Source organism: Lagopus muta, chromosome 21 (assembly GCF_023343835.1).
Source record: "Lagopus muta isolate bLagMut1 chromosome 21, bLagMut1 primary, whole genome shotgun sequence".
Classification (NCBI taxonomy): domain Eukaryota; kingdom Metazoa; phylum Chordata; class Aves; order Galliformes; family Phasianidae; genus Lagopus; species Lagopus muta.
In genome coordinates this window covers 5,955,842-5,979,487 of record NC_064453.1, presented here as the reverse complement: position 1 = coordinate 5,979,487, position 23,646 = coordinate 5,955,842, and the positions used below count along the sequence as shown (strand labels likewise).

Genomic DNA, 23,646 nt, shown 5'->3' with positions numbered 1-23,646 from the left:
GTCTGCTCGCTGATTCCTCTGTAATTAGAGGTTCTGAATTCTTCAGCTTACACTGCCTGGCAGCCTTGGTGTAGATCATTAGCAGTTGGTAACAGAAGCTGCACACACAAAGGCAGAGCTGGGACAGGAGAATGGAGGGTGTTGTACCAGGAGGAGAGTGCATGGAGAGAGTGGGGCATTGAGCCTGGGAGTTGGTGGCTGCAGCATGGAGCTGCATCAGAGGAGGCTCAGGTGGGTGACAGGGAAAGGATCCTCACCAGAGGGCAGTGGGCATGGCACAGATCCCTGGCGCACAGGGAGCACTGGGACACTCAGCCATAGGGTTTGGGTGGTGCTGTGCACAGCCAGGTGTTGTGCTCGGGGATCTCGGGTTGGCCCCTTCCGACTCGGGATGTTCTGTGATTGTGTTGAAATCCAGCAGCATCTTTAACCTTCAGATATCATAAATTCCTCGGCATTCCGGAGAAAAGATGCTATGAGAGAGTGGGAAAACGATCCCTGTAGAGTGGCCAGAGTGCAAATACTGAGTTTGAATGGAGGAGTGCAACTGGTGGCTTTGATGGCATCATGACAGTTGACACTAAATAGCAGCTTGATATCAAAGAAGATAACACACCATTCACCTTCCTGTTCTCCTAGAATTCACAGAATGCTAGAGTAGCCTAGGTTGGAGGAGACCTTAAAGCCCATCCAGTTCCAACCCCTGCATTAGGCTGGGTGCCCCCCACCAGCTCAGGTTGCCCAGGGCCCATCCATGGCCTCAGGCACCTCCAGGGACATCCACAACTTCTCTGGGCAGACCGTGCCCGAGCCTCACCACCCTGTGAAAGACAGTTCATCACTGCCACATCTCTCTCCAATGATTACTGCCATCATTTGAAATACGCACCTTCTTTCTGGTCTGGATTTCACTAACATTCAGTCTGTGTCAACCAAACGCATTTTGCTGTTGTCCTGTGTTGGTAGGATGTTTGTACTCATGTAGAGACACAGTGGGTAGCTTCTCTCAAGGGAAAACAAGAGACAATTAGACCAAGATGGATCATTCTTTTTTCGCTATGAGGTGGTTTTGCAGAATGTGGCTCTCCCTTTAGCTCTTTGTGGACACTTTCATATTCTTCGTCATAATTCTGTGTTAATTAGATACTGCAGCCAGTAGAAGCACTACTGCAAATAAACTGCTTTCCTTTCTGTGCTGTTTGCTCACTGTTTGCTCTATACATCCAAGGACTCTGCAGCCTCGCTCAGCTGTTCAAGGAGCTCTTACCTCCTTGGTGGTCTCTCTGACAGTGTCTTGGTCCCTTCACATTCTGCTTCCCTGGTGCAATATGCCTCTCTGCAAGGCCTACATTTGAGTTTCCAGACCTAAGCATAACTGTTGTATTCATGGGCTCAGCCATCAAGCTATGTTCACTGCTGTGCAGAGAGGTTGTTTCTGTGTCTGTGGCTTTTCCTGAGTCCTGGAAAATGCCACCTCTCTGGTAACCTCTCCCAGGACTGTGTCACCCTCCTGAGAAGATGCCTTTCTTAATTTCTAGTCTGTATCTGTGGCTCATTCCCCTTGTCATGTCATCCATCCCCAATGAGCAGAGCTTGCTTTCACCCTTCTTTAACTGCTCTTTAGGCAGTGGTGACTAAGATTAGATTCACCCTTACCGTCTTCATTAGCAGGCTAGACCAGAAAATTATAAAGGACCAGCATCAGAACAAAAGAAATTAAAAGAGCTTGAAGGAGATCTTCCCTTTCTACCACCTCCCTGCTCCCCAGCCAACTCAATGGATTTGCCCATTCTGGAATTTACCCATTCCAGCAAACTCTGTATGATCCCATTTCCTGTCACCTTTAAGACCAGGCTGTATTTTCTCTTTGCTCTTCTCAGTAGACTTCTCCATGACTCCCTAAGCTGCATTTTATCAATGGCTCATCCTCTGCTTTCCTGCCATACGGTACTGCTCCCCTACAGCTCTGTATGGAGGCACGTCCAGGACTTTCCATCCACCCCTTACAAAACCTTGATGCCTAAAAGAAAACAAACATGCCGTGCAGATATAGGGTGCCACAAAAAACCTTTTCTCAGCCATTCCAGAACCAGAGATCTGTGCCAAGAGGGGTGGATGAGAGGAGAGCTGAGAGGCGTGCCAGCATCCCAGGAGGGAAGGAGCAGGAGGGAAGCCAGGGGTCAAGGAGCTGAGCATGGCCCAACGCTTGGGATAATGACACTCGACTAATTGAGAACCACGCCGTGTGTCAACCCTCTCACTTGTGACAACACACTGCTCCTGCTTGCTAATTTGTGGCATTCTTTGGGGAGGGTTGGGGAGGGGGATAATCTTGGTGCTGGGAGGATTTTCAGTCTCTGTTCATGCTGTGGATGAGCTGAGTGCCTGGGAAACTTGGGGAAGGAAAGGGCTCCTTGGGCAGGGAAGTTTTAAATAGCAAGTGGGAAGAGCAGCTCTTGGTATCGGGCTGTGGCTGCTGCTCACCTGGAAGGGAGGAGGAAGAACTGCTCTGCAGATTACACCAATTCAAGACCTCCCAGTGTCTGGGGAAACAAGAACATCCAGATTTTTTGGGGGACGTGTTCCTTATGAGGGATTCTTGTGTCACACAGAGTCAGAAGGGAGGATTCGTTCCAGTGTCAGAGGCTCTTGGCTGCAAACAGAGCCCAAATAAACAGACTATGGGATAGGTAATACAGTGTGAACACCAGCTAGTGTGTGGCACAGGGAACAGATATTCATTCCCAATAAACTGACCAGGAGAAGCATTCTCTGCAGCAGAACTGAATGGCCCATCTTCTGTGTTTCTGTGGATTCAGATAACTTACTTTGATGATATATGTCACAGCATGAGTCCTTTGGCTTGGGAGATGCACAGCTCACACCTGTGCTCTAGGTTCGTGCCAGACATCATTAAGGTTTAAAATTCCCTTGTAGCCATGGTCCATGAGCTTCTGCTCCTGGCTTTGCCCAGAGCAGGCTGCAGCTTTGAAAAGATTTCCCTGTCTGTGAAACAAAAACCTGGGGAAGTGCATGCAGAAGTCACTTTAGAGAGCTGGAATGAGCTTTCCAGCTCTTAAAACGAGTCCATTTCTTGTTGTCTTCCAGTATAAATGTAAAAGCCAGGAGACTGTAGCATCCCAGCATCTTGCATCTCTCATCCAACCACCCAGCTATGGCAGGACAGGTACAGTTTTGGCTGGATAATTCTTGGTAATCACCAAAGGCAGAGTTCTCCTCACATCTCCAACCTGCCCTAGGGCTGCACAACCTCCTGGGGAGGAAGCTTTTCCTCATATCCAACCTGAACCTCCTAAGCTATGCTCTGTGGACATTGTCCTATGTTACACTGAGATGTTCAGGCTCAGGCATGTTATAGATTACCCTGCCTATCTATGAACCTCACATTCAGCCCTGTGTGTGAATGAAACATCTTTGAGAAAAGCATCTAGACTTCAGACATCAAGATGCTGTTTTGGTGCCAAATGTTGGAGGCAGCTGAGTAGGACCCAAGGGCAAACCATAAAAAGGAGACAGCTCTTCTCCATATAACACCTCATGAAAAAAGAATCACATGCAAGACTGGACTGTATTCTGCAAGGTAGGTACAGCAGCTGTACTGAAGTCTCACTGCCACTTGGAAAAGCTGGGTGAAACTTAGTTGGACTGGATGACCTTAGGTGTCTTTTCCACCCTTAAGGATTCTGTGACTCACATGGTCATTGCACGCACATCTGGCTGCCCACATTCAAGAGAGCTGAATTGTGATGGTATTAGGTACATAGAAAGGCTGATAAAGAGATCAGAACCCAGGAGAAGCCATGTTCCAGAGTGGAGACTGAAATTGTGTGTTTAGTCTTGGTAAGTGGTTGGAATCGCTGTCTGCATGGGTGTAATAGCATGGAGGGTCACCACAAAGAGAAAAGTGCTATTAAAGCAAGACAAGAGCAGATGGTACAGAATGGTTAGCAATGGGCTGTGGGTGAAGAAGCCAGAGCAGAAGCCTGGATGCCTAAGTGAGGCAGGAACGTATCTGCTGAGCTGCTGTAGGGTTACTTCTAAGGTCCTCCTCTTCTTTGGAAGACTCCATGTCCCAGCCTATTGCCTTGGGCTGGCTGAGGGCATGGCAGCAGCTGGCCATGAGCACCTGGGAGAGCCCCAGCCATGCCCAAATCCTCTCTGCTCTGCCCATTGGAGACTGCCGGGAGCCAGGGCTCCCAGATGGCAGGAGGTTTGCCAGCTGCTGGCTCTTCAGGACTCCTCTTTCTGCTTCTGTGGTGGGCAGTTGGGGGGATGCTGGCAAGGCAGGGTATAATCTGCGTGGCTCAAGCTTTCCTAGCAGATGCTCTTCTCCCACTACCAGCTCTGTGGGCTCCTCCACCTGCTGACTTCCAGATTTCCCTGTTGCATAAATTACTTTGTGAATTTGAGGATCATTTTTCCCACACCTGCCCGGGGCTTCAGAAACCTGTTCCAGAGCATCTGGAGCTGACTCTGTGTGGAAGACAAAAAGCCACCCATGATGGATGCGGGTGGAAAGTCCCCTTTGGTGAATCAACCCCTCCCTCCCTCCCTGCAGTGCGCTGCCGTCCTTGCTGCGTGTGAGCCAACAGAGTGGCTCAGGTGCTCACCTTTTGCTTATGTGTTCAGGAGGGGTGATTTATCTTTTCTGCTGCACTTGGCAAACGATCTGCAGTGCTAATCGCCTTGCTTGCACACGAGGCACCGAGTGCCAGCATTTGGGCAGGTGGAGCTGCCAGAAGCAGGTACATGAAGCCACAGAGACATGGGAGAGATGCAGAGAGAGGTGCTACGAACAAAAATGTCAGGGTCACAGTGTTGGAACAGAGATAAAATAATCCTGATAGCTGCAGAATTTCCCAGCACACAGCGGAAGGCAGCCTGGCAGAGCCTCAAATTAGCCAGACCCAGTGGGTGGGAGGGGATGCACTGCAGCAGGAATCCTTCTTCCAAGCTTTTATCAGGAAAAATTTCTCTGGTCCATTTTTCATGTTTGCAGTTTCCAAAACGGGGATGTTTCTAAGAACATTTTAGTTGGGCACTTTCTAAGAAAACACCTCATTATTGAAAATCTGGGGAGCAAGTTGGGGAGATGGCTTCTGCCGGCTTTGTTGCTTCTCGCCAGCCCTGCACTGATGCTTCTGCCTTGATCTGGAGCAGATGAGATTTCCATGTGGAGGTGGGGATGCGCCTGGCTCTGAGTGTCCCCAAACCCGCTCCCATATCTGTGTCTGGATGCTGAGGTTCTCCACAGTGCCAGCGGAGCATCTCCTCTCCGTGCTGAGAACAAAGTCCAGCCCTTCTCCATGGGCAGGCTGGCAGCGTGCAAATGAAGGCTGCAAACTCAGTTAAACAAAGGGCATAAAGACAGCCAAAAGCCTTCTTCTGCCTGAGCCAAGAGACTGGGCTTGTGGCATTAGGAGCTGCTTTAAAAGGCTGTAATCTACACCAAACCTTTGTTGATTTAGATGAGGCCTGAGCCAGGAGCCAGTTTTGCATTGCCTGTATTTTTAAGATTTTCCAGCGTGTGGAGTTACAGACTTGAGAGGCTTGCTGGGAAATTTTGCAGTCACTCTACACACAAACAACATGGGTATCAGCTGGCAGGGCTACCTAGAATCACAGAACCACAGAATCCTTAAAGTTGGGAAGACCACTAAGACCATCAAGCCTGACCATCAACCCATGGCCACCATGCCCACTAAGCCATGTCACTTGCCAGCTGAACCACATCCCTTCTCTCACACTTTTGGATACCACCTTTTTCATACCGGCCTTCTCAGGCACTTGAATTTCTTCACAGAAAAATGAAAGAAAGTCTGTTTTTAGTTAGACACCCAGATCCACTTGCACACAGCTGGAAACCCTGTGGGTCTGGGACATCTCAGGGCAAGCAGAGAGAGCCAGTCTGGGTTATATTCCCCTTGGCTGGGATGCTGGTGCAAGACATTCAGGTCTGTGGAGGTGCACAGTGAGTTGTCCTGGCTTCTCACCCTGTCCTGTTTAGAACCATGGAATCATTAGGGTTGGAAAAGACGTCTAAGAACATCCGGTCCAACCCCAGCCCACCCTCACCATACCACTGACCACATCCCTCTGTGCCACATCTCCACGTTCCTTGCACCCCTCCAGGGACAGTGACTCCCCCACCTCCCTGGGCAGCTGTGCCAGCGCCCAACCACTCTTCCAGAGAAGCTTTTCCTGATATCCAACCCACCTGACCTCCTGGAAGTTTTTTATTGCACTCCCAAAGGGGATCATCCCTCAGACATCATCTCTGCCCCACAGGGAGGCAGGCACATGTGTCTGAGCTGCCCATAACCCTGCACGGTGGCACTGTGCCTTTCTGTCATTTCCAACTTTTCTTTCCTGCACTGTGAAGCCTGGATCCCAGCCTAGATGTCACCAGGCCCTGTGACTTCGGGCTCAGGGAAACCTGTGCTCCATGACTGATCACAGCACGTCCTCCTTGCTGCACAGCATCACCCTTTGGTCTCACCAGAGAGAGCAGCTTTCTCCCTGTCCCCCCGTTTTCTGCCCTGTCCCTTGGCCTCCGGACTAGCTGGTGCCTTGCAGCATCATGCTGCATTTCCCTACCACTCCGTCTTCAGCTGGAGGTCACACAGTTAATCCTGACCCCGGATCACAGCCGCTCCTGCGAGCGGGTAATTGAAAATGCCAGAATTCCCCACTGACCCTCTTATAATAAAAGCAGTTCCCCGTCCAGTAACCTGACACTTCAGGGACTGAGATCTGTCAGAAGGGCTCCAAGGAGATGCTGGAAAACTCCCAGCTGTTCACCTCTTTTTTCCCCAGGGTAATTTCAAAGTGTTGCTGGGGAGAGGCTGTGGGTCGGGTTGGCTTTGCTCTTTCTCTGTCGTGTTTTCCAGAGCAAATGTTGACTCTGTCTGACATGACATGGGTTAGTGGTATTAAAGTGATCAGAGATAGTGGTTTTGCTGCCTGTAACCTGACTCTTCCAGCTAATCCAGAGGAGGAATGGAGGCCCTTTGATTATAGGGATCTCAATAGCCCTGACCCACGGACAGGCAAGGAGTGAAAGGCTGAGCTTGCAGCGCTGGCAGGTGAAGGAGACAAGGGGCTAGGTGTGAAATGGGGGGCAGATTGCAATTGGCAGCGTTTCAAATGGATAGACAGATCACGAACAAGAAGCTGTGCAAAGAGCCTGATGTCTCACAGCATTCCAAAGCCTGGAGCTGCATGGTCCTAACCAACTCCCCATCAAACAACCAGGGAGCACTGCAGAAGGTGCTGCCTGGGGGCATCCAAGGCCCTGGTTCCCTGCTTGACACTGATGTAGTGTCTAGCCCAGTTTTATTGCCTTTACAGCAGCAACCTCTCAGTCTGCACAGGGACCAGCCTGTGTCATAGGGCAAGGGCTTGTGCTACTCAATGCCTGCAAGGAAGATGCTTGGCTGTTTTCCCATAGTGGGACCTGATTCACTCTCCTACCTTTATTCCTGCTCTCTCTGTGATGTAAAGGTGGGATAAAGAGGTGGGATAGAGAAGGAGTTCACATTTGGGTGTTTAAAAAGCACGAGTGGGGGAGTCCAGGAGAAAGATAACTTCAGCTCTGGCTGAACAGGAGGAGCAAGGTACCCAGCAGCTGTCCCTGTGGCTCCTAACCAGACTGACAAAACTCAGTGCTGTGGAGATAGGTGTGTGGGGAAGTGTATGAGCTTCCTAAGAATGCCTGTAAACTACGTCTCACAGGCGTAAAGCCAAGGAGGAAAACAGGCCCATTTATTTCTCATTCGCCCAATACAGTTCTTCACTGTGTGACACCCTCCTGCTGCTTTTTGTCAGTTTTATCATAATGAATTGCCCTAAGGTTGACACAGCAGTTTCAGCAATTACACTAATTTTGATGCATCTGGGGTCTCTCACCCTGCTCCCAGCAGGACAGAAGGGTTTGTAGGGAATGCCAAGACAGTCCGAGTCCTGAGGTGCCTGGTTTAAAGTCAAGGTGGTCTTTTTTTAAGGCACCCAGAGCTCCAGAAGTCATGGTTTTATGTCCAATTAGACCTGAGATTGTGCTCCCTTCATTGGGGTTGCCACTGAGAAAGGCAATAGATAAAAAATCCTATTGCAGAGCACATGATGGAGAGCAGATCTCAGTCTTATGGCTGTGCCCTCCTTTCCCTCAGCATAATATAAAGAACAAGAAGAAAACTGAAGGTGCACAACACAAAGGGAGCACAGCCCTGCCAAAACCTGGTAGGAACTTGGGCTGAGTTGGAGAAGTGTTGACTTGGTCACACTCCGAGGAATATCAAACCTCGGGGAGGAGGTGCTGCTGACTGCTGGTGGCTGGGAGATCCGTTTTGAGGTTTAGATGTGAAAACAAGGTTAACAAAAGATTGGAAAGGTTTCAGAGGAGGGCTATCAGATTGATACGTGGGCTGATAAATCTCTGAAACACACAAGAAACTCAGTCTACTCAGATTATAGAAGATGAAAAGAAAATGTTTGCGTGTTTTTTTCTACTTAATTTCATGTGGATAAAACTCACTTTCTTGACTCCTCCTTAGTTTTGCTAGGAAAAGCAGAAAGCATCCAGCAGTTGGAAGCTGAAGTCCATAAATTTCAACCTGAAAGTAAAATGTGCATTTTATAACGTGGCAAGTAACCACAAGGAAAGCCTCCCAAGAGGCTTGATGGGCTCGTCCTAATTTGCAGACTTCAAAGGAAACTGGATGTCTGTCTGTAATATACACACACAGTCAACCACAGATGTTGCAGCTGTGCTGAATCACAGAATCATTAGGGTTGGAAAAGACCTTTAAGATCACCAAGTCCAACTGGCAGCCCACCCCCACTGTGTCACCAGCCACATCCCTCAGTGCCACATCTCCACGTTCCTTGAACACCTCCAGGGATGGTGACCCCACCGCCTCCTGGGCAGCTGTGCCAATGCATCACCACTCTTTTGGGGAAGTTTTTCCTAGTTTCCAACCTGAGCTGACTGCTTGGCTTCTATCACAAGTCTTGTGTGCATGCTCAGACCTGGCTGTTAGAGTGTCTTTTTCCAATTTTTTTGTAAATTGCCATATTCCTCTGCGATCTCATCAGACTGCCCTGGGTTTTGTGGTCAGCGTGACGTTCTTCTAGGAATTGCTACACTTAGAAAGTGCTTCAGTCTTCTGCAAAAGTACACATTTCTTTCATTCTTGCCTTTTCCCCTTTCCTTCTCTATTAGAAACTGTTTAAGTTGCCCTTTGAGGCTGATGGGTCTGGAGCTCTCTGGTTCCTTGCCCATGGAGGTATTAGACTGCATGTCAGCTCCACCAGGATACCTGGAATGTGCTTTCAAGCAAGCATGTAAACCTTTAAAAAGATATTGATGGTCACCTTAAAGTAGGATCTATTTCCAGAGCAAATAATAATTTATTTATTGTTTGGAAATACATGCTGAGCTCCAGAGGCAGCACATGGCACAGCTGTGCCTCTCTTGTAACCATTGGAGACCTCATCAGCAACAACCAGGAGCTCAGATGTAGATATCCCCACAGCAGGAGGGAGACTCAGCTGTTTGAGTTTAGGCATCATTATTTGAACCTCTCAGCAGGAATCAAGAGTGAGTGATAGTGCTGGCTCCTATGGAGAAATCCAGAGCTATCTGAGATCATGGAATCGTTTCAGTAGGAAGGGACCCTTAAAGGCCATCTAGTCCATCTCCCCCCAGTGAACATCAGTTTGCTCAGAGTCTGATCCAGCCCCACCTTTTGTCTCATGGTCACAGACAGGGTGTTCATCCTACTTTGCCCAGGGAATGCTAGCCCAGCACCTGGGGTAGGTGCACTGCATGCCTAAGAGTTGTCTGTTTCTTTAACAGAAACAAGCTCATCAATGAAGTCCAAGATTCAATCAAGGTCCAAGGTCCATCAGCAAACAAACGTCCTTCAGCTTTCACAGATGAGGAGGCAACTGAGCCTCCTGCTTCATCTCTTTCCCCAGTATGGTCCCTTGAGCTTCAACTGAGCACAAGTAAGGCACCTAAGCTGATTATCTGGGCCAGAAACGCTGCCTTGGGAGACACCAAAGCACTTCCCAGTGGTAGGTTTAGTCTGCAGCACAGCTGTGGTAAAACAGAGGAGAGAAGGAGGCCTTTCTTTGCCCATTCCCCTTTTGCTAATGAGTAGTCATGCAGAATGTCTTTTAGACAGACCTTGACAGTGGCAAGACTCTTCATGTACATGTCTTCATGTACATGTCTTCTGCCCTGAGAAGTAATGGGAGCCCATCTTGGATGTGCCCAAGGCCAGGCTGGATGGAGCCTTGGGCAGCCTGATCTGGAGGGGCAAACAGCCCATGGCAGGGGTTGGAAATGAATCGTATCTGAGGGATCTTCCAACCTGAGCCATGCTGTGATTCTCTGCTGTTGAAGCTCCTCCCCTGTTTGTACAGAAGTTAAATACTCCGAGCTGAGCATCGCTGTATCTGTGGTGCTTCTCTTGCCAGAGCTGGTGATGACTTTACATTTCCTCCTCAGCAGGAGTTTGACTTGGCATGGGAAACGGTCAGTCGGGGGTCTGGCTGTGCTCAGTGCTGTGTGGTAGAATGGACCCTTGTGGTGACAACCATGGAAGCATCCCTTTCATTCCTCTTGCGCTTCCACACAATGTGAGAGATTTTGCTGCCTCTCCTCCCCATGTGCTGCAGGTTTTGTTACAGCAGGACAGGTCATCTGCCTTTTTACATCAGGGGATTTTCATTAAGCATGTTTTACACTCCAGCAGTAGTTTTGGCATGGTTTATTTCTCCAGCCACAGGGCTCCTCCAAGAGGAATCCAAAGAATCTGAGGCCGTACCAGATAATAAGGATGTAGAAAAGTGTCTTTCAAGGACTCAAATCATTCATTTTACCTTGAAATGGTGTGGGGCTCAAACTTTTCAGTGAAGAAAAAGCATCCCCCATCCACATCAACAGTAATTCAGACCTCTTCCATGAGCAAGGGAGAACCAATAGCAAAGGGAGTGTCCTTGGTGCTGGGCACTGACCTGGAAATGGTCACCAAAGCTGTCTTTCTTTTGTCACGAGGCAACAAAGAGGAAACACTGCTCATGGAACGAGGTGACCGGTCCCACGGTGCCAGGTTAAGTGCTGCCATCGAATCTTTGGCATTCACAGCCCAGCCGTGCTCTGCATAGTCCTGGAAAGAGCTGTGCACAAAGCAAGCTGAAAGAACAAAGGCTTCATTTTTTTTCTTCTCCTCTTCGCAGTTTGTTATGTGTTTGCTTTGAAATCCTCAACCTAACGGAAGCGTGTATCTGATTCAGAAACGACGGTTCAGGAAAGTCAGCTTAGAGGTTTTGCAGTTTTTGCCGTCTTTGCCCAGCGCTGTTCATCCTTGTCACAAAGTGTCTGTGTCTCACGGGTGTTTTCTGTTGTTTGTCACTTCATCATGTCCCGTATCAGCAAAGCTCTCTGCATGGCGTGGTTGAGGCTGGTCACAAAGGTGCTTGATGCTTGTGTTAGAGCTGCATCACACCTTGTGATGAGGTTATCACTGGGTAGCACTATCCCAGATTGTGCTTTTTTCCTCTTTCCTTTTTAGCTATTACTCTGCATGCCTTAAATACTTCTGGAAAGGTGCTCAGAGAGCCTGTGGGATCTCCATGCTTAGATGTATTTGGATGTCAGCTGGGCATGGGCCTTAAACACAATGATGTGACTTTGAAAGTACTCAGCACTGAGCAGCTAGTTGGACTGGAACCCTCCAGAGGTCACTTCTGACCTAAATCTTTCTGTGATTTCATTATTGAGCGTTTCCCTGATGTCTTTGACAATAAGAGAATCATAGAACGGATTGAGTTGGAAGGGACCCTTAAAGGCCATCTGGTCCAACCCCCCTGCAGTGAACAGGGACGCCCACAGCTCCATCAGGTGCTCAGAGCCCCTGGAGAAATGTTTAGGACTGTGGGGTCAGGTTGCCCAGAGAAATGGTGGATGCCCCATCCCTGGAGACACCCGATCAGGCTGGGTGGAGCTCTGATCACTGATGGAGCCCCATCTGATGGTGGGTTGGGGTTGGACCTGATGGCCTTTAAGGGTCCCTTGCAACTCAGTCCATTCTGTGATTCCAAGAGCACCCACAGGCTGTGTGCTCATCTCAGTCCAAAGCCAATCCCTACTGCAGGGCCATCTGTAGCTTGGTCTCATCTTCCTTCCAAAGCCTTTCTCTGCAGAGAGAAATGTTCTTTCTTGGAGACAGCATGAGATCTATGTTGATGAAGAAACAGCAAGTTCTGGCAAGAGCTAACAGGCTCCAGAAATGTTACCCATGTCTCATCTTAGCACCAGCATGAGATACTGATCCCAGAAGTGTGTAAATATGGGCCCTGAATGTGGGGGACTGGGGCAGTAAGGAGGGATCGAGGTTGCTGAGCACTGCCCAGTAGGGGGGCAGATCCACACGGTGGCCCCGTCCCACCTGCTGTTAGAACAGCTCCGACTGCAGTGTTCCTACCTGGCCATAGGCAACACCAGGGCAGAGCAAGGGGTGGGCAGCTGCCTGGAGTGTGTGAAGAGCTGCTGGAAGGTCCCATTGTGCTCAGTGGGACAAGAGGCGTCTGTGGGTGTGCTATTTCCAGGGCATTCTGACTCGGCAGAAGACTCACCATTGTCAGCATGTCAGGTCAGGTTTGTGTTGCATGCTCATGCTGCTGTACACACCTCCCTTGATTGGCGTGTGCAACTTGCAGACCCAGCACACCAAGCAGGAGAGAAGCTGCTTGCTTCCTGCGTCTGCCTGTTCCTTATAAAGCCTCTCTATGCAAATGTCAAAGTACAAAACCCCCTACTTCCCCATGGCAAGCAAGGAGGATTATATATTGCTGGGCTGGTAGCACTTTTCCAGGAGAACAAGGCTGTGTTTGCTCCAACCCTGGGCTCATTTTGCTTGGGAATGAATGATCTCTTTCCAGTTTTCTTGCCAAAGATGCTTCCCTACGTGGTTTCTAATTATGTGAGCTGTGAAAACCTTAACTAATGTCTTCAAAAAGCAAAAACCAGGATCTCCAGACCCCTGGAGAGTCCTGCCACTGCTGGAAGCAAATTCAGTAGCTCCAAATAGCAAAAACTCACAGCTGCCTGCCTCCAGCCAGGGGATGTGGTCGTGTCCGTGCAAGCACCTGACTGAGGCCTCTCTCCTTCTCTTCCAGCTCCTTCAGCTGTGTCCATCATGCACCAGGTCAGCCGCACTGTGGACAGCATTACCCTCTCGTGGTCTCAACCTGACCAGCCCAACGGAGTCATCCTGGATTATGAGCTACAATATTATGAGAAGGTACTGCGGGATTGGCTGCAAGATTTGGGGAGAGGAGGTGATGCAAAGGGCGTGCACAGGCTACTGCTTTTGGCTCATCAGCGTGGGTGGCACTGGCTGTCAACATTTTGGAGCACAGTGATGGTTACAGCTCAGTGCTTAGGCAGCATAACTGTGTTGGTCTTTCAGGAGGAGCTTCTCCTTTCTTCACCTCTCCTGCTGGTGTCAAGTGGACCCATTGCAGGGAGAGCCGAGCAGCCAGCAGCCAGTTCAGGGTTTATTTTTCCCTTTCCATTAGTGGGGAATGGGAACTGTGGGGTTGTCACATAGCATGTTGTGCCAGGATGGATTGTGTTAGCCAGCTATCCAATCTTTGAGATTGTGTGTCAGTGCATTTGCACAAAAGATGAGTTTGCACCTGTGTGCAGCAGCCTCAACCCTTTTACCTGGGTGTTATACCAGGGGAAAGCTGCTCCAGATCCCCATGGAGGGAACACGTTGCACTACCAACTTAAGGTGAGGCTGGTGAGGATCCCATAGCTTTGGCTCTTCCATCCCCTCTTCCACCTCCTCCCAGGAGAGAAGTGGTGTCCTATGGGTCTGCCAAGGGATGTGAAGACTGCACTGACTAATGGTCCCAGGACATGCCAAGCTCTGCATGACTGCTGAACTTCATCCACGCCATTCAATGGAGATGGGGATTGGAGAGCAGGAGATTTCTCCTTCCAGGAATCTGCCCCTTTGCCTAAAAGCTTATAAACTATATGTTAAAAAAAAAATGCAAACTAACTAATTAAAAAGCTTTATGATTAAATGGAACTGAAAATATTTTCCCAGCAGTTGCCGGAAGAAATGATTAATCCCCCCCACTGCCTGTGACCTATTTTCTCATCACCAAGAGCCAGAGGGAGAACAGGGAGGCGGGAGGAGCTTCTTTGTAGACTGTTAAATAGGTCCTGACCTATATTGCATAAATCACAGCCTTTTATTTGACCCTTGGAGATGATCCCAGAATACATGGCAAGATGGATGAGAAGGTAACAAGACGCATCTGGAAAGCAAGAAGGGTCCTTTCCCCAGGGACACTCAGAATGATCTCAGGCAGTTCATTCTATCAACCTTGTTTTCTCGTAGTCTCATCCTCTTTCTTTTTTCCCTCAGTTTTCTGGGGGAGGCTTGGCTAAAGGGGAAGCTGCTCTTCGTGGCAACCAACAACAAGGTGTTCATCTACTTTCCCCTCTTGTCAAATATTTGGACACAGTCCCTCCCTGATCCCAAGGACAAACGGTCCAAGCCACACTTGGGCGATGCTTTTTATGGCAAAAGGCTTTCAGGAGGCACCAGCACAGGCAGAGAGGACAACCCAAACTGCCCAAGTGCTGTCACTGCAGCTCTCTCTTCCTGGGCTTTGAACCTCTTGACACATTTTTTTGGTATCTTCTTTACTTCCAAGAGGCACACTTGATCAGGTACCTGACTGGGATTGGAAATGTAATGGCTGGACTGGATGATCTCAGTGCTCTTTTCCAACCTTAATGATCCTTTGATTCTATGCTTTTGAGATACCCCCAGACCCAGTTGCTCAGTGATGTTACCCAGAAGAGTATGAAGTTGTGGGCCCCAAGGATCCATCCCAGGAGTAACCAGAATGACCCTCCTACCACATCTGAGCATCCCTCCTAATGCATTTGATCCCAAGGGGGCTGAAATTCACATTTGTGTTATTATTTGGCATCCAGCCTTGGACTTGCTTTGTACGTGTGACTCTGCTTCAGGAACCACAACAGATTGCTGCTGTGCAGATGCAGAGAGGAACTGCCTGCCAAATTAAGTTGGTTGACATTTTTCTTTGCTTTTTTTTTGGCTGATAAAACATGACTTTTTAGAAACCATTTCTGCAAATCCTTCGGGCGTTTCACAGACTATGGATGTTTCAAGAAACTCTTTGTTGATCAGACTTCAGTTTCAGAATAGATTTGGCTCAGAGGGAGAAGAACCAGATGAGGACACTAAATGAAGTCTATCGGGAAGTTTGAAGTATGTTGTTCTCAAACTCAAAGCAAAATCATCTAGAAAAGCCCTGCAAAAGTGAGGTTGGAGAAACAGCAAAGGAACATAGGCTTTAAACCACCTGGACATGCTGGAGAAGCTCAGAAGGGTGAAAGGAGAGCAATGTTTGAAGGGAACAAGCAAGCTGCTGAAGGGATGATGTCTGAGCAATATGCCAAAGGCAAAGAGTAGATTTATGAAGAGATTTACCAAGCCATTTTTAAGTCTTAGCCCTGTTAGGCTTGAGGGAAAGTGCTCCAGAGGTGTGAGGAGAGTGATTAAACTGCAGTCACCATCTACCTGGTTCCAGCCATATGGGTTTGTCTGCACAAACCCATAAATGCTCTTTCCTTGCATGAGGGGAGTTAGAGAGCATAGGTATGAGAATACCTTCCTCAGACATTCGTTTCCTAGCCTATAAAGCATATAAAGCCTTGTAAGCGTATCTGTGGCATTCGACTTAAAATCCTCCAGGTGGGGATGAGGTACTCGCCAACAGTCGGACAGATGATTTTAAAACAACTGTGGTGTTAATGCCATCCAAGGGCCTGGGAGGTTTCATCCAAGCCCTTGGGCAGTAAAAATGAAAACGCTTCCTGACCTACTTCTCTCCTTGCCTTCCTGGGAAAAATCCATGGGAGTTCTGAGGCCTTTTCACACAGACGAGGCAATCAGTTTTCTGTGAGCTCATTTTTTCTCGATCTTTGTTGTCTTTGTATCTGTAATTGAGCTTCTTGAGCACACCAGAACCCCTAAGTTGCTCTCCACAAGGCTGCCCTCGATGAGTTCTTCTCCCACTCTGTACACATACCTGGGATTGCCCCACTCAGTTGCAACACCTTGCACTCAGCCTTGTTGAACCTCATAGGTTCTTATGGGACCACTTCTTGAGCCTGTCCAGATCCATTTGGATGGCATTCCTTCCTTCTGTTGTATCTACTGCACTGCTCAGCTTGGTGCCATCAACAAACTGCTGAGGGTGCTCTTGATCCTGCTGCTTATGTCACTGATAAAGGTGTTAAAGAGTACCACTGCCCTGGGGAACACCACTCATCACTGGCTTCCACCTGGGTGTAGAACCACTGACTACAACCCTCTGGCTGCAACCATCCAACCAATTCCTTGTCCAGTGAATAGTCAGGTTGAAATGCCCTAGAAGGATGAGAGTGAGTGTGGTGCTTCTTGTAGCTGAAGCTGAAGGCCTCATCCTTAGGTTCCCCTTGATCTGATGGCCTGTAGCCCCCTGTAGACCCCAACCACCAGATGTCTTTTTTCAGTCCAGTCCTTAATTTTTGCCCACAAACTCAACCCATCTGTGGCAATTTCTGAGGCAGCTCTTAGCAATCTATCCATTTCTTAACACAGAGAGCAATTTGCCCATTTCTGCTTCCATTCTAAAAAGCCCTCGATTGTCGTGGTCCTGTTTTGTGAATGGTCCCACCAATGTTTCCATGATAGCAATTAGGTCATAGTTCCCTAATTGTACTGTGGATTCCAACTTCCTGTTAATTTCCCATACTGCATGCAAGTAGAAATTCCTCCCTGCCACCCAATGGAGTTTCACAACTCAAGCCCCTCAACCGCAGGTCCACTTGATGGGGTTGTGCAAACTGTATCCTTGTGACTTCTTTCTGCCAGTCTAAAATCTCGTGAGAAGTGAGGTACCTCTCCTGACTGGTGATCTGTGCTTGGTGGGCTTGCCAAGCCCCTTGCAGTGACTTGAAGGCAGCAGTTCTCAGTGACTCACTTGCAAATTTGCCAGGATTTTTAGCTGATCTGTTCCAACCAGTGACCCCGCCAAAGCAACCTCACCTGCCAGATAGGAGGTGCTACTGAAAAGGATAAATTGGGTGAATAACCACACGAAAGGGGGCAGGATAGAAATTTGGAATTTCTGTACTTCTGAGCATTGCAGTGCCTGATTCTGGTGCGGTGTCCAGAGCCTTGACTCTCTTTTCTGATGACAGACGTATATTTTCTTGGCAGAACCTGAGTGAGTTAAATTCAACAGCAGTGAAGAGCCCCACCAACACTGTGACAGTGCAAAACCTCAAGGCTGGCACAATCTACGTCTTCCAAGTGCGAGCACGCACCGTGGCTGGGTACGGCCGGTATAGTGGCAAGATGTACTTCCAGACCATGACTGAAGGTGAGTCTTCACCTGCCTCTGCATAAACATGAAACAAGTCTAGAGAGCCTTGAACAAGATGGAGGTGCACTGGTTGCAATGCTAGTCCCCTTCCTGATAATCCCATCAGAGGTGCATTGATAAGTCACCTGGGTTTATTCAACCTGGCAAGCGCTGGAGAAAGATTGGGTACTTGGTATTCCATGCAGGGAATCACATAGTCTAGGCCAACTTCTGCCAAGCTTTTCTGGCATGGGCACCTGCCTGTTCAGTTGGATTTAAAGGAAATGGAATTTATGATGTTCATCTGCAGAGCTGTTGATGACAAATGTGTTTTGGGTCTCTACTTTCTACATTTGTGCAGCTAAATAAAACAAGCCAAGCCAGTTTTCTAGCCTTGAGGCCAAGTAACAAGGCACAGCATGCATCCACAGGACTAAACATTCCCACCCAAAAAGGATAGCTCCATCCAACCTTCCTGCTTGAGAACATCCTCTGTCAGAGCCAACATGAGACATGCTCTGGACCTAGCCCAGACAAAAACCACACCAAGAAGCACCACAGCAGTAGCCATGCAAATAAATGTAGGCCATCCTTGATGAACGTATTGTCAGTCCGTGCAGTAACTCATTCCCTCTTCCTTTCAGCCGAGTACCAGACCAGTGTCCAGGAGAAGCTGCCACTCATCATTGGCTCCTCTGCAGCAGGACTGGTGTTTCTCATTGCTGTTGTTGTCATCATTATTGTGTGCAACAGGTAGGTCAGTCTGAGAGCATCACTTGGGGCCCTCTGTACTGGGGCTGTGCAGAGGGATGGCAGCTAGAGATGGAGAGTGGTGGGGATAGAAGTTGGAGAGGATGGAGATGGGCATTTTAAGTGTTCAGGAGTTGAGTGTCAATGAGCAGCCACTGGCACGGGCTGATGGTTGAACGATGTGATCTTAACAGTCTTTCCTGCCTTAGCGATTCTATGGTCCTTGTGACCCCTCCTAATTTGGGATAGTCTGTTATTCCACAGAAGTGGGGGAAGAGTGCATTTCAGTGCATTTCTCAGCCTCAGCTGACCTGTGCACATTGCTCAGGACTCCCTTTCTTTCCAGAAGACGGGGCTTTGAACGTGCCGACTCTGAGTACACCGACAAGCTGCAGCACTATACCAGTGGCCACAGTACGTACCGTGGTCCCCCGCCAGCCCTGGGGGTCCGCTCTCTCTTCGGTTTGTGTTCCTGTTCACTCATTCCTTGCGTTGTACGGGGAGGGCTCAGGGTCCTTAGCCAGACAGATCTGTGCATGTGAACACAAGAGGATCCTTGTGCTAGTCAGGGCTCCCAGAAGCATGGCCAGATCCTTCTTTAGAAAGCTTCTGTCTAACAAGGCTAAGCTTTTGCAGGAAACTACTGGAGAGATCTGGACTGCGTGTTTGGCTTATGTCTGCTTGCCCTCCACTTCTTCCCTCCATCCCTGTTCATTGCAGAGGAGTTGGACTAGATGGCCTTCAGAGATCCCTTCCAACTCTAAGGATTCTATGATTCTGTGATCTCACTGTGCACTGCTGAAACATGCCTCTGGTTCCCCACACCCTTCCTAGACACTGGATGTAGCAGCCTCGCGCTTTCTGAACCAGCATATTGCATCCCCTAGAACCAGAGTTTGGCATTTGTTGCCTGGATCGCCCACTTGCATCATCTAGATTCCCTACCTGCCCTCTATGGTCTCTGCCACACTTAGCAGAGTTTGTGCTCTCCAAACCTGCATGGTTTTGGATACCAACAATAAAGTGGGCCCCCATGCATGGCCAACAAACTTCTGCAACATCAAACAGAAACCCTTCCACGTGCCCCCCAAAACTCCCTCTCCTGCTGTGAAGCCCCTACCATCACACCTTGTCTTGCTGCTCAGATTCTGAGCTTTTCCCAACTTGTGGGCAGCAGAGATATCCTTCCCAACTTGCCTGCTTCCTATGGAGCACTGTCCTCCTGCAGGAGCTCACATGGTGCCTTTGCCATTGACCGTCCCACTGCTTCCAGAATCCTAGTAAATATGATCTATCTATCTTACGGTTTTTTTACAAATGTATGGCATGCTATGCATTGTATCTATATGTATTGTAGGTATTTTGGGATCTGTAGAGTTCTGTATCTATATATGGAGGTTTAGATTGGATATAAGGAAGAAGTTTGTTACAGTGAGGGTGGTGAGGCACTGGCACAGGTTGCCCAGAGAGGTGGTGGTGCCCCATCCCTGGAGACACCCAAGGAGGGGCTCAGAGCACTGATGGGGCTGTGGTTGTTCCTGTTCATTGCAAGGGTGACAGACTAGACTTAGGGTCCCTTCCAACTCAAACTATTCTACGTAATAGATACAGTACATAACATGCCCTCTCTTGCAGCCTGTCTCTTTGACATCCTCATGCACTACAAGGCACTCCCTCACATCCAGCATTCCTGCTTCCAACCTCCCTACGCACCCTGCCTCACCCTCATTCTCCTCACCAGCCCTTGGCTGCATGCCCTCCAAAATGCCTTTTTCCTTCCTAGCTAGAGATCTGTCACTAAACTTCTGCTTTGTTCCAATCTCAGTTGTTATGTACATCATGTTGTTTTTGCAACTTCGGGGTGTTAGTACTCTGTTCTTTTACAGACATTGGGCTTTGTTCTGAAAACAGTCGTGCCTGGAGAATATCAGTAGTATTTTGGCACAGGGCTCACTGGTGTTTCTGCTCTTACCTTGGAAACATTTTCCATAAGGCAGAGCACTGAACGGTGACTCCATGCCAGAACAGCATTGTGCTGCCTGCGTTGCTATAACTTACCACTAAAAATGACACTCTTCAAGAAAGATTATGTAAATGCAGCTCTCAGTTGTTTGTCAGTCCTTGCTGCATGTGTAAACATACATTCTCACTTTCTGCCAGGGTCTGGTGTGCAACATGACAGCTTCAGGCTGGGAAGGCATTAATAGCTGTGCCTTCACAACTGTCGCAATAGGAGAGGTGCCACCAGATACAGACGGACTGATAACAGGCCTGGGGTGCCTTTTAGCCACATCACTCAAGACACCAACCCAAGGCATAGTCTCTACTCTGTTTCCCAGCAGTGATTGCTGTAGGGAGGCTACACTTATGCTTAACAGATTGCTAAGGCATAGGCAGCCTTAAAGTCCTTAGCATTGCAGCAGCTTGCCTGTATAGATCTGACCATCGTCCTATATCTGGACCTGGGAGTTGTGCCTCTATTTCTGTGGTCTCTGCTCTACAAATATTTCCAATCTGGAGACTGGCTGGAGCCCAGGATTGTGGTATAAAGCTGTCCTCGGCTATAGGTAGCAGTGGGGAGAGCAGGGGACAGACTGGGCCCTCTGTCCTGATTGCATTGCCCATGGAAGGATCACAGAATCTCTAATAGAGGGGACAGTCTTATGGCTGTACATTAGTACCAGGCACCTTGTAGCCACCTCTATGTAGTAGGGAATCAGCATGTGCCTGCATTAATGTCTCAAGGCAGCCTTCACCATCTCCTGGATTAGGTCCTGGACTACTTGAGCCCAGGTCTTCTCCTCTGCTTTCCCATGTATCTGATGTTTACTGAGAAGGAAGCAGATGCAGGGAAGGCCAGCGGGGCCTATCAGCTCCCTGCTATATGTTAACCCTCTGCATACACGTGCATTACTGTGCACAGAAACACAAACACACACAAATGTACTCACACACATGTATGCATGCATGGATATACATGCAGCCATGGGCACACAGTCCCATGTAGGCACACACAACCCCACATGCACACGCAAATAGATTTCTCTTGATGTCAATGTTTGGTCACACCAGTTGTGCCTGTCTTTCTGACTCTCCCTCTACTTTACACAGTGACTCCAGGGATGAAGATTTATATTGATCCATTTACCTATGAGGATCCCAATGAGGCTGTCAGGGAATTTGCAAAAGAAATTGATATCTCCTGTGTGAAAATCGAGCAGGTGATTGGGGCAGGTAGGTGAACTGGGAATGTTGGCTGGGTCCCACAGTCTTGATGAGGATTCAACCTTGTATGTACGAGGAAAACTAACGTGAATCAGGTTTTATGCTTAACTACAGCGTTCCTGGACTGGCAGGAACATGGTGGGTCTCTGGACCACATCCAGTCTGTCCACAGTGCCCAGTGCTTCACACCAAAGGATGAATTCTTCTGGAGCTCACTGCTGGAGCCCCAAGGAGTGGGGTCTCTCAGGGGTTAGGCAGAGCTCTGGAAGGCCAATGAGTTCAACCTGTTTCTCTCTGTTCACAGGGGAATTTGGTGAGGTGTGCAGTGGGCATCTCAAGCTTCCTGGCAAAAGAGAGATCTTCGTGGCCATCAAGACCCTGAAGTCTGGTTACACAGAGAAGCAGAGACGGGACTTCCTGAGTGAAGCCAGCATCATGGGGCAGTTTGACCACCCCAATGTCATCCACCTGGAGGGAGTGGTGACCAAGAGTTCTCCAGTCATGATCATTACAGAGTTCATGGAGAATGGCTCTTTGGACTCCTTCTTGAGGGTATGAAATCCCAGGGTCAGAGGAGGACTGGGGGATATGGGGGAGATTCCTTCTTTGTGCCAGTATAGCTTGTCCTTCACTGCCCACCAGGGAGGTCTGTGGCCTCAGGAGAAGTGGTGGCATCAGGGCTGTCATGTTATGTGTCCTCAAGATTGAACCAAGCCTTACTTTTTTAGTACAATTACATAAATCAAAGTTACAGGCTTAAAGAAAAAGGAAGTTTTCCCAATGCCTTAGAAGTAATCTGTTACTCTTTCACTCCTATGTGTGGCATCTAGGTCAGGACATCCTGTCCTGGTCATAATGGTATTGGGTGGAGTTGGGCTCCATAAATGGAGCCAGGAGTTGGACTCAGTGATCCTTGTAGTCTCCTCCATCTTGGAGTATTCTGTGATTCTGTGTGTTTCTACACTTGTACTAGAGGAGTGTTGCTCATTTCAGAGCCACTCCTTTACAGACATGGAGGTGAGTTCTGCCAGATCTTTCACACAGCAGGGCTCCAGCTCCAGCTGCTGTGTCTAAACATTTACAGGCCTGAGTCTGATGTGAATAATTCACTATGTAGAATGAATGTTGAATTCACTTGCTTATTAGGAATAGATTACCCCTTCCAAACTCTCCCGTGCAAGATGTGGCAGATCTGTCACCTCTGAATGTCAGCAGCCATTGGTATTGGTGCCTGTAGGGCGTGTGAGGGTGACTTCCAGCCCTTGTGAGCTCTCCCTTCTCTTTCTTTGAGAGGGAACTTGTGGTGCTGGTGGCACAGCTGTGTCTTGACATGTGATGTAAACAAAGACTACTGGCTGTTTGCCCGCTCACGACCAGCTGTGGATTTGCACCTCTCATGTCAATTCTTTCCTTTTTTCCCTAAGCAAAATGATGGGCAGTTCACGGTGATCCAGCTGGTGGGCATGTTGCGTGGCATTGCAGCAGGCATGAAGTACCTGGCTGATATGAACTACGTGCACCGGGACCTGGCTGCCCGTAACATCCTGGTCAACAGCAACCTGGTCTGCAAAGTGTCCGACTTCGGCCTCTCCCGTTTCCTGGAGGATGACACCTCTGATCCCACTTACACCAGTGCACTGGTAAAGCTGCTTTTGCATAGCAGGAGGGGTGGGTGGGGAGGAAAGGAGTGAGAGAGAAGTCTCCTGTTGATGTTAAGAACGCTTTTCTCAGGGTACCAGCAATGGGAATAATGTGCCACGTGGGAAATATCAATCGAATGAATGAAGGAAGGTCTTTTCTTGCAAGTTTGTGCCCAGTTGTTATTCCAGCAACTGTTGATAGGCCTTATACCTATGGAGAAGACTTTCTTGATCAGTACGACTGCAGCCAGTAGTTTTCCTAGATCCCATCTTTTGCAGGGGCAGACAGCACCACCCCACTGCAGTGCCTATGAGACATGTTCTTGGAAATAATTGTTGATAGAGCTGGGGCATGATCTGTAGGAAATGATCCCTCCCAGATCTTTTGGAGCTGCCAGTGAGAAGATGTCAAGCACAGCTCTTCATGAATTCTTTTAATTCAATTTAATTCTTAAAAAAGAATTTAATCCTTTTTTATTCTGCTTCTGAGATAGATGACAGCAAAAGGATGGGAGAGGGATTCAAGAGGAATTTGTTTGAT

General features: G+C 48.6%; 1 protein-coding gene across 4 annotated transcripts in view; it reads left to right on the top strand.

The window, feature by feature from the left end:
* EPHB2 (EPH receptor B2) overlaps positions 1-23,646 on the top strand; it is a 106,851-nt gene that overhangs the window by 68,034 nt on the left and 15,171 nt on the right. Inside the window, exons 6-12 of one of the 4 annotated variants that reach the window (XM_048967623.1) lie at positions 13,207-13,331; positions 17,346-17,508; positions 18,135-18,243; positions 18,590-18,654; positions 21,352-21,474; positions 21,770-22,017; positions 22,890-23,105. In XM_048967623.1, the coding sequence (XP_048823580.1) occupies positions 13,207-13,331; positions 17,346-17,508; positions 18,135-18,243; positions 18,590-18,654; positions 21,352-21,474; positions 21,770-22,017; positions 22,890-23,105 (1,049 nt within the window). Of the gene's footprint in view, positions 1-13,206; positions 13,332-17,345; positions 17,509-18,134; positions 18,244-18,586; positions 18,703-21,351; positions 21,475-21,769; positions 22,018-22,889; positions 23,106-23,646 lie in introns of all 4 variants that reach the window. The other 3 variants (XM_048967621.1, XM_048967622.1, XM_048967620.1) reach the window with 3 other exon arrangements.